This window comes from Copadichromis virginalis, linkage group LG18 (assembly GCF_057382275.1).
Source record: "Copadichromis virginalis isolate Kocher_CV1m ecotype Utaka linkage group LG18, C_Virginalis_male_GT1.1, whole genome shotgun sequence".
NCBI lineage: Eukaryota > Metazoa > Chordata > Actinopteri > Cichliformes > Cichlidae > Copadichromis > Copadichromis virginalis.
This window is the reverse complement of record NC_140635.1, coordinates 24,120,732-24,131,675: the sequence shown is the minus strand read 5'-3', so window position 1 is coordinate 24,131,675 and position 10,944 is coordinate 24,120,732. Positions and strand designations below refer to the sequence as shown.

Here is a 10,944-nt window from a genome sequence, read left to right as displayed (position 1 = left end):
GGAGAAAAGCACAGGTATGTGTAATCTACACTGGGAATGCATGTATGCATGTCTGGAAGTGGATATATCTTTACCATGGAACACTAGGCACTGGACCTTAACATTATTAAAGCAGTGTGTGATTATCTTGACAGAAAAGTCATCAACATCCAAAGAAAAGCTTTGAATGTCCTTCAAGAAGTCTGGAAAACACTATAAATTTTATCTATTGTCCTGAAAAGAGACTTAATTCCTTATTTTTGTATATGTATTTAAAAATCACCAAGGACAAACTACATTAATTATTATAAAATTGTCTCTATAGAGTATGTGTGTCACACGTTATAGCTAATATGCATGAAAGTAAACTGGAGTTGCCAGACTGACACAGGGAGGGTTTCCAATTGATTGATTTAAGGTGGAAAGCTTTCTCTTATGACCTCTGCACTGTTTCATTGTGAGGAATTCTTTCTGGCTTTTCAACAGAGTAGAAAAAAAATATATGAAAGAACCGATTTTGTGCTCTTGAGCCACAGTTAAGTGGCTTGATTTGGGCTTGATCTGCGTGGCTTCTGTGTGTCTCGTTGTCCTTCCTGTGTCTAAACATCCAAAGCATGCTGTCAAAATAAGAGCAAGAGTGCAGTGTTATGTGTCTGTGTGTAGATGGTATGTATCGCCTGAGGCGGCTCCAAAAGGTCTTTGATAAATGGCCTCTGTCTGTGTCTGTTGTCTTCTCAGATGCACACTCCCACATAGGCATTATTCCCCAAAACACACTGGGAGCTCAATGCCCTGCACAATGCTCTCTCACAATGCCTCACAATGCTCAGAGAAACCGGTTATAGAGCTTAAAGCAATGGCCTTTCAGCTGTGAGTGCATGGGCCTCACTGGGAGGTGTGGACAAATTTGGGTAAGGATGGAAAGGCTTGAAAGGAGAGCAAGCTTCCCATTTCTTTATAACTCAGGGAAGAAAAAAATCCACTAACCAAATTACCCACATTTTCATTTACTTCAATCTACAGATGGTATTTAAATGAAGGTGTTCTGTCTTAACCAGAAAACTGACCCACTCAGGTTGCCCAACATTTTTGAAGCACACCTGGACTCATCAATGCACAGCTACAGCCATATTACATTACATCCCCTGCAGGACTGGGACATGACGTGTTGCTTATTTGGGAGAAAAATGCACAAAGGTGAGGCCGCTAGCACGTTGCAACTGCACTTACAACAATTACTTCTTATTGACTGTAATCAATACACTCATTGAGAGAGATCAAGGATCTGTTACAACCTATACTGTGAGTGTGTCTTCATCTCATAAGATATGCCAAGAAATTTGATCAATGCTATGAATAAAAGAGGCCAGTTAGAATGCAGATTATTCATTTGCACTTACAATATCATTTTCCTGCTTGCATTAAGCAGGTTAAGGATATTTACAGCCTTATGCACTCAGTGAAAGTACAGAGAGTCGGTGTGCTGCAGTTATGAAAGATCTGCGGGTTGGTGTGATTGTGAAACCGATGTGTGTGCGTTTCTCAGTATCCCTAGGCTACATGTTTCTACAACACTCATCGCTCTTAGTTCAGTGTGCTACACCCACAGGTGCAGCTTAAGAAGTTTGGGGTGTGGCTTGGACAAGTTCAGGTGCTGCATTTGGACTTGCGTGTGCCAGAAGTTTGCTATCACTGCCATTTTTCTCCTCTGGCACCCGGGGGAAGGGTTTTCCTGTTGTAACACCGAACATGCTGTCCCGTACACATGACTAAGATCTTAATTGTGGGTGTAGATCATTAAGAAAATATGCTATGTGTGTGAGCATATGAATTGTTTTTATAGAAAATATCCACATTATTGTAATTGTTGAGGAAGAAAATCACTGACTGTTTAATGTTAGCAGCAAATAAACTGAATTTCAAAGATGTTAAATTAATTCATCATTTGAAGATGGATGCACTGGTGAGATTGTACAGGACTTGTGCCTCTCTACTGTCAGGACAGTTTGTCACAAGATTTATGCACAAATGTTACAATAGACGAAATGTGTGAGCTACACACCGGCCACTTCATTAGGCACATCTTGCTGGTACCGCATTGGACTGCTTTTGTTGTCAGGACTGCATTAATTCTGCATGGCACAGATTCAACAGGATGCTGGATACAATCCCCAGAGACTTTGTCCATACTGACACGATAGCATCACACAGTGGCTGCAGATTGTCAGCTGCACATCCATGGTGAGAATCTCCTGCTCCACCTTGGTTATGTCTTTCTATAGGTTAAAAGCACTCAGGGCATTTTACTCTGACCTCTGGTATCAACAAAGGTTTTCACCCAGAGAACTGCTGCTCACTGGACTCCTTTTTTTTGTACCATTCTCTGTAAACTCTACAGATTGTTGTGCAGGAAAGTAGATCTGAATTACACAGACTAGCTTGTCTGACTCCGACAATCAAGACACATTCAAAGTCGCTTAAATCACCTTTCTTCTACATTCTGACTCTTGGTTTGAACTGCAGCAGGAGTTGCATTAGTTACTGTGATTGGCTGATTAGATAATTGTATTAAAGAGCTGAACGGGTGTACCCAGTGGAGAGACCAGTGACTGTAGGACAGTAAAGGAGAAAAAGAAACAGCATGTAGTGAAATATGTGAAGTAAAGAAAAATTATAATAAAGTCTTTATGAATTTTCAGCAATTGCAAAGTAAGACCGAAGGAGAACAGAAGTGGAATGAAAACATAAAAACACGAGAAGTAATGAGAACTGCCACATATAAACACAAACACACTTTAAACCTGAAGGTTCAAGGCAAGGGTGAACTAAGCTAACTGACGCTGCTTGGCTCCACACACTCCCGCCCTTATCAGTGATAAGGCTGACTGTTGTATCCGACCATCTGCAGTCATAACTTGCTGACGGTTGCCCAGTTGGCATGCTCACCTTAAAAGCTCTACTGTACCAAGACAAAGACACATATATAAAGTTGGAAGGCGGTTGGCCACATGATTTAAAGATTCCACTAGATTAAGAATGAGATTTTGACGTGATAATATTATCAGCTGCCAAACATGTGACTGACTGAGAGAAAAAGAATGTTTTTAAACGTTGATTGAATTACCGTAGTCTCCTCTAACATTGGAACATCAAAAAAGTGCACCTTATGTTTACTAAACCCCCCCAAAATTAGGCTTTATAATGTTGAACGATCCGATCATCAATCAATTTTTCCCATTAACAAAGACTTAAATAAACAATGTAACTGTACAGGAATCACATTCTTCTTCTGCCCTTTCTCCTTTCTGCACTCCATTCCTCCATTATTTGTGCCTTTTATAGTACAGTATTTGGGCAGTTTCTTTCTCCCTCTCCCTCCCCGTCTGCCCTCTTTCAGCAGACAAAGCCGTCGTTGTCTGCGGATATGCTGCGTTGCGAGGACAAGCTTTGGGTCACCGTCTCATGGAATGCCTTGAAAATCATCTGGTGACAGAGTCTACTAATGTGTGGGTCTGTGCCTGCTGCAGTCTCTGGCTCCTTTTGACTCATCTAATGATTCATTACAGAGGACACAGGCCCCAGGGTGATACCATCTGATCAACAGTGCCAGAAAGATTGTAAATTTAAATTGTGGATTGTTGTTGTAGTAGAGGCCTGCATATTTCTCTTTCTTCTCTTCCTGCGCTCCAACACTGTATGTTTCTCACATGCTGTTCTCTCTTCTCATCTGTCTCCCACTCCCTTGTCATTGTGTTGCCATTGTCTAGACTGTGCAACCAGTGCCAAGAGGGGGAATCAGTATCTACTTATAGCAGCATGTTTCACTCTTCCTCTCTCCCAAAGCTGCTGACTCTTTCTTAATTAAATGGATGCTTGAAGTCGGTAGGCTCAGGCACAATTTGCTCTTATGTCACCGGATATCTTGATGATCTTTTCCCACTTGTGGGATTTTATGATGTATTTTGTTTTTGGTCGTTTCCAGGGGAGCTCACCAGCAGGCCTTATAATAGTGTTATACAGCCATTTTTTCTTGCCATAAATGCGTTTTTAGGCAGACTCAGGCATTAGTGACCCAGTTAGATTACAGCATTGATCTACTGGAAACTAACAACAGACTAATGTTTCCATCAGAGTTACATTTTGGCATGTAAACTGCATTTGAAGCAATCTGAGGTGTGGTAGGATGGGGTGGGATGTGTGGGTGCATGAGAGGTAGGAGGAGCGGCTAACAAGTGGACAGCAGTCAGTCCTCCAGCAGCAGCCCTCAGTCGCACTCTGCACCTCCTGCACTAAGGAGTCCCTTTTCAGTAGTTCAAGGAAGCTTCGCGTTTTCATGGAGGGCTGGATCACCTGTGGACTTTGGCTAATCGCCTTTCTCTCTAGCTGTGGGCTGCTCTCGGCTTTCAACTTGGACACCGACAATGTCCAGCGGAAGACCGGAGACCCCGGGAGCCTGTTCGGCTTCTCTCTCGCCATGCACCGGCAGCTCCTTCCGCAGGATAAGAGAATGTAAGTGTCAGAGTTTTGCTTTTAAAGGATAAAATGTCCGGAGGCTGTTAATGGAATTGTTTTTTTCCTTGAAAGACATCTCAGTGTGTTTAAAATGAACTCCAGTATACATATAATTATACATATACATATAATTAAATTATTACTGCACAATACACACTTTAGACGGCTGGAAGAAAAAAAAAAATCCGCCTAAAACTACTTTTGGGAGCCGCAGACCGCAAGTGAGTTACCTCAGCAGCACCGCAAGTAGGCCTGTACGTGATCAGGTCAGGTCAGGTTTGTCAGGTACGACACATTTCCACCAACAGCTTCTTCTCCTTCTTCTTTAGGCCACACGAGCTCTTATAAGTTTAACTCGATGCCCGTCTTTCTTGTTAATATTTCCTTCTTTCAGGTTACTTATTTGTGAGTTTTCATTGGAGCTAGAAGGCAACTCTTTGTGCGCTTGCACGCGGCGCGCGTTCACATTCCTCCTTTCTTGTTGACTTCAACCGGGACCCAGCCTTGACTTTTTTGGGGGGGGCAAAACATCTCAGTGAATCACTGTTGGTATTTTCTTGGGCACTATTTCAGAGGGGACTGTCACCCTGCATAAAGAACAAGTGCCATCAAGTGGTCACTGATTGGAACAGCCTGATTATAAACTGACCTCAGAGCAGATAACTTAAGACTTTTTCCCCCTCCGGCAGACTGGAGGTTCATGTCCTGCTTTATTTTAAACTGCACGGTAGTCTCAGCAATTCTTAGTAATTCATTGATATTTAATTTACATTTTATTTACAAAGACATTTCACAATCACATCTGACCCAGATGGATTAATTGATTACTTCACTTTTATATCTGCCTTGATTCTAGTACGAATGAAGATGTTACACATTACCAGCATTAATGTACTTCCTAGCTAAACAGACAACCAGGTTACACATGGAAATCTGCCCTGTCGGAAAAAAGCGTCTCTGTTAGAATTTGTGTCTCTTCTGTAGCTACTTACATGTACTTACATGCTTCACTATATGCAACACTATATGGTTTGACCATTTCAGTCATGCGATATGTTGTTCAGGTTGTATTATGTAATCTAGAGTATCCGAGTGAAAGTTGTCACATTTTAACTTTTAACTGTACATTACGAGCGGTGCAGACAGCATAAGTGCCTCCAGTAGAGACTAAGATGTAATCATGGGAATAATATGTGTAAAGTGCATCTATTAACTGGCTTTTTCCACACAAAAAATCAATATTCAGGCATTCCTATGTTTTGCATAGATAAAGTAAAATTATGGTTTAAGTTGAGTTAACTTGTATTTGCTTAATTATTAACCCCAACCTCACAACACCACTGTACGCCCAGCAGTGATTAAAACCCCTAGTTTTATACCTTCTCCACAGCTGTTAAATACACAGTTTAAACTTTACACACTCCTGCTACTGCTGCACCTTCACACACACACACACACACACACACACACACACACACACACACACACACACACACACACACACACACACACACACACACACACACACACACACAGTGCCAGTTTCTGTCTTAGCTCCAGGCTAAATGAAAGACACATGGTGATCTGCACGAGACTGAAGCTATAAGCTATCACAAAGTCAGCTTCAGGTTAAATACAAGAAAACAGAAAAGTCTGTTAAAAAAGGGGAAAAAATACTTGTATGTAGGAATAACGTAGAATGAACTTTTAGTGGAGGCGTCAGATGCTCCAGTGTTGGATGCTTAGGTAGTTGTAACTATTTTTCGACTGCTCTGTGAGAGGGAAAAGAAAACCTTTGAAGCAAAACCATAAATTAAAATATGCTGACTTCTAACTATCAGGTGCACGTGTTGTGATATGTGTGTGTGTGTTGGAGTATAAAGCCATGTCTGTTTTTTGCAAGTAACTGTTAGAGAAGTGTGCGCTCACTGTGGATGCTGTATCTGTGTGTCTGCACTTGCATTCGTGTCCCGACAGTGGATGTGTGTGCACATGTGAGTGCCTGTTTGGTGGGTTTTAATGGTGCTGATGCATGCTGTGGCTGAGCAGTGAGGCGTTGCCTTGTTGTCAGTCATTTGGAAAACTGTCAGAGAGCTCAGTGTGCTGCTTGCTTTATACATTCCTGACCTGGGGCAAAATAGGGATGGATAGATAGATAGATAGATAGATAGATAGATAGATAGATAGATAGATAGATAGATAGATAGATGGATAGATAGATAGATAGATAGATAGATAGATAGATTGATTGATTCAATAGTTCAATAACATCCATTCCAGAAAACTGTGTGCTAATGTGTTTTTAGTGTCTCTGTACCTGTGTACCTCCATGTTTGTCTCCTCTGGGTGTGCACTATTAGTCACAGTTCTTTGCAGGCCATGCATGCCAACTTGTATTCAGACTTATTTCACAGTGTTTGTGCCCTACAGGTATCAGTGTTGCAAGTTCCTGCAGGAGAGGGCAGGACCTGAATATGCATGTGCGCACACATCTGTATGTGTGTATGTGTGTAGCATTCCATGCTTCTTCATAATTGCCAGATGGAGCTGTCTATATAATAAAGTCAAGAGGGAAAGCACAAAATACATAAGTGGAGAGACGAGGGAGAAGGAGGAGACCAAGTGAGAGTTTAGGGTATTTTAAGAGGTCGGATCGAGTGTGAGAAATGTGTGGGAGAAAGTAAATGCATATGTGTGTGTATTTCTGTGGGATTTGTGAAATAATATGACTCTGGAGAGATGGAAACATGGAACAAGAAGAGTAAAGAATTTAGAAACAGGCTGTGAGTTTCAGTAGTTTCAGTGATATTGACAGTATCTTGCTGTCAGTGTCTTTTTAATACCAAATCAACTCAGTGTATTAGTGTATGTGGGCTGTGTATTGCGTAAAGAACACATATGAGAGCCAGATTCCCCTGAGGATAGTTTTGGTTATCCAACATCAAAGAGAAAGGAGGGGAAGCTGAAGAAAAGAAAGAGGTAATGGCTGAAAAACGCTGAGAGGAACACAAATCAGGTGTACATCTGGGCACCAAATACAAGCATTTTTCAGCCAGTAAGATTCAGTGAACTCGATGCTGGCAGAAAGATGGAGAGAGAAGTTGGGCAACATGTCATGAACCTCTGTATCTGAAGGCCATTTGGAAGTAAATGCCTGTAGTTGATAGGGCGCCACTGACTGTTACTAGGCAACGGGTTGTGTCTTAAGCCGGCAGCCAGTTCACTGCTGTAAAAAGAAAAAGAAAAGGAAAAGACACACCTCTCCCGATGGGACGTCTCTCCAGTGGCTTTTCTAAACTATCTGTTGCGATACACAGGACGAGCTGATCTGTGTGTTTAACTGCTGCCTCTATGCGTGCGACCGTCAATGCACAGCTGGACCCAAACACACACACACTCTCTCTTTTTAGTTGTCTTAGTTCTTCCTGTGGTCTACGTCGTACGTCGGGCCTTCCGCCGCTGGTGGTAAATGATTAGATTAACAGCCGGGTCACTGTCAGCGAAGCCGCACATCAGCTGTATCACACTTCCTGACACATCGTGTCATGTGACAAAAAGGTTTTAATGTGCAGCAATAAAAATAATTCCTATTCTTTGCTAAATGTTTTTGTGTTTTAGAAATTGCGCAGTAGACTAACGTCACTTTCAGCTCCCAACAAACCCATTATTGTTAGTTGGATTTACTCCAAAGACAATCAGCTGATTGAGTATATATATATATATAAAAAAAAAAAAAAAACACCCAGCACGCCCCTGCGGGCGGTTTATCCTTCAAGCTCGGGTCCTCTACCAGAGGCCTGGGAGCTTGAGGGTCCTGCGCAGTATCTTAGCTGTTCCCAGGACTGCGCTCTTCTGGACAGAGATCTCCGATGTTATTCCCGGGATCTGCTGGAGCCACTCGCCTAGCTTGGGAGTCACCGCACCTAGTGCTCCGATTACCACGGGGACCACCGTTACCTTCACCCTCCACATCCTCTCGAGCTCTTCTCTGAGCCCTTGGTATTTCTCCAGCTTCTCGTGTTCCTTCTTCCTGATATTGCTGTCATTCGGAACCGCTACATCGATCACTACGGCCGTCTTCTTCTGTTTGTCTACCACCACTATGTCCGGTTGGTTAGCCACCACCATTTTGTCCGTCTGTATCTGGAAGTCCCACAGGATCTTAGCTCGGTCATTCTCCACCACCCTTGGGGGCATCTCCCATTTTGACCTCGGGACTTCTAGGTTATACTCGGCACAGATGTTCCTGTACACTATGCCGGCCACTTGGTTATGGCGTTCCATGTATGCCTTGCCTGCTAGCATCTTGCACCCTGCTGTTATGTGCTGGATTGTCTCTGGGGCATCTTTACACAGCCTGCACCTGGGGTCTTGCCTGGTGTGATAGACCCCAGCCTCTATGGATCTTGTACTCAGAGCTTGTTCTTGTGCTGCCATGATTAGTGCCTCTGTGCTGTCTTTCAGTCCAGCTTTGTCCAGCCACTGGTAGGATTTCTGGATATCAGCCACCTCCTCTATCTGCCGGTGGTACATACCGTGCAGGGGCCTGTCCTTCCATGATGGTTCCTCGTCTCCCTCCTCTTTCTTGGGTTTCTGCTGCCTGAGGTATTCACTGAGCACTCGGTCAGTTGGGGCCATCTTCCCAATGTATTCTTGGATGTTCGTTGTCTCATCCTGGACTGTGGTGCTGACACTCACCAGTCCCCGGCCCCCTTCCTTCCGCTTAGCGTACAGCCTCAGGGTGCTGGACTTGGGGTGAAACCCTCCATGCATGGTCAGGAGCTTTCTTGTCTTTATGTCAGTGGCTTCTATCTCCTCCTTTGGCCAGCCTATTACCCCAGCAGGGTACCTGATCACGGGCAGGGCGTATGTGTTGATGGCCCGGATCTTGTTCTTACCATTCAGCTGACTCCTCAGGACTTGCCTGACCCTCTGCAGGTACTTGGTGGTTGCAGCCTTTCTAGCGGCCTCTTCATGGTTCCCATTTGCCTGCGGGATCCCCAGGTACTTGTAACTGTCCTCTATGTCTGCAATGTTGCCTTCTGGTAGTTCAATCCCCTCAGTTCTGACTACCTTCCCTCTCTTTGTTACCATCCGACTACACTTCTCCAGTCCGAACGACATTCCAATGTCATTGCTGTATAGCCTGGTAGTGTGGATCAGTGAATCGATGTCTCGTTCACTCTTGGCATACAGCTTGATGTCATCCATGTACAGGAGGTGGCTGACAACTGCTCCGTTCCGTAGTCGGTATCCGTAGCCAGTCTTGTTAATGATCTCACTGAGGGGGTTCAGGCCTATGCAGAACAGCAGTGGGGACAGAGCATCTCCTTGGTAGATCCCGCACTTGATGGTAACTTGTGCTATGGGCTTGGAGTTGGCCTCTAGTGTTGTACGCCACATCCCCATTGAGTTCCTGATGAAGGCTCTTAGGGTCCCATTGATCTTGTACAATTCTAGGCATTCCAGTATCCAGCTGTGGGGCATTGAGTCATAGGCCTTCTTGTAATCAATCCAGGCAGTGCACAGGTTGGTCAGTCTGGTCTTGCAGTCTCGGCTGATTGTTCTGTCTACCAGTAGCTGGTGTTTTGCACCTCTGGTATTCTTGCCAATTCCTTTCTGTGTCCCGCTCATGTATTGACCCATGTGCCTGTTCATCTTAGCCGATATGATGCCTGACAGGAGCTTCCATGTAGTACTGAGGCAGGTTATTGGTCGGTAGTTGGAGGGGACCGGTCCCTTCTTGGGGTCCTTGGGGATCAGGACCGTCCGGCCTTCAGTTAGCCATTCCGGGTGTCTCTCGTTAACTAGCAGCTGGTTCATTTGTGCTGCCAGACGCTCGTGGAGTGCAGTCAGCTTCTTCAGCCAGTAGGCGTGAACCATGTCGGGCCCTGGTGCTGTCCAACTCTTCATACTGGAGACCCTTTCTTGGATATCTGCCACTGTGATGGTTACTGGACCCTGTTCAGGGAGGTCGCTGTGGTCTGCCCTCAGATCCACTAGCCACTGAGCATTGCCGGTATGGGTTGCATCCTTCTCCCATATGCTCTTCCAGTATTGCTCCGTCTCCAGCCTTGGTGGTGCTGTTCTCTTATTGTTCCCTTGCCACTGAGAGTACACCTTTGCTGGTTCTGTGGAGAACAGCTGGTTTATTCTCCTGCCTTCTATCTCTCTGGTGTACCTCCTCAAGCGGCTGGCCAAGGCTGTGAGTCTTTGCTTGGCAGTTTCCAAGGCCTCAGGTATGGACAGCTTGCTGTATTTCTTAGGCACCTTATTTGTCGCACCTTTCTGCAACTCCGTTAGTTGGCTAACCTCCCTCCGTGCTACTTTGATCTTGCCCTCTAGCCTCCTTCTCCATGGAGGGTACTGCCCCTTGTGGCTGTTCAACTTGTAGCCAAGCATCTCACTGATCACTGCTGCCGTATTGTAGATCAGCTTGTTAGTGTCGGTAAT

General features: G+C 44.4%; 1 protein-coding gene across 2 annotated transcripts in view; it reads left to right on the top strand.

Moving 5' to 3' along the window:
• Positions 1 to 4,216: 4,216 nt before the first annotated feature.
• Positions 4,217 to 10,944, top strand: part of LOC146687911 (integrin alpha-6-like) — a 17,243-nt gene continuing 10,515 nt past the window's right edge. The window contains exon 1 of one of the 2 annotated variants that reach the window (XM_085438479.1): positions 4,217 to 4,488. In XM_085438479.1, the coding sequence (XP_085294605.1) occupies positions 4,313 to 4,488 (176 nt within the window). In that variant the 5' untranslated portion in view covers positions 4,217 to 4,312. The remainder of the gene's footprint in view (positions 4,489 to 10,944) is intronic. The other variant, XM_085438480.1, reaches the window with a different exon arrangement.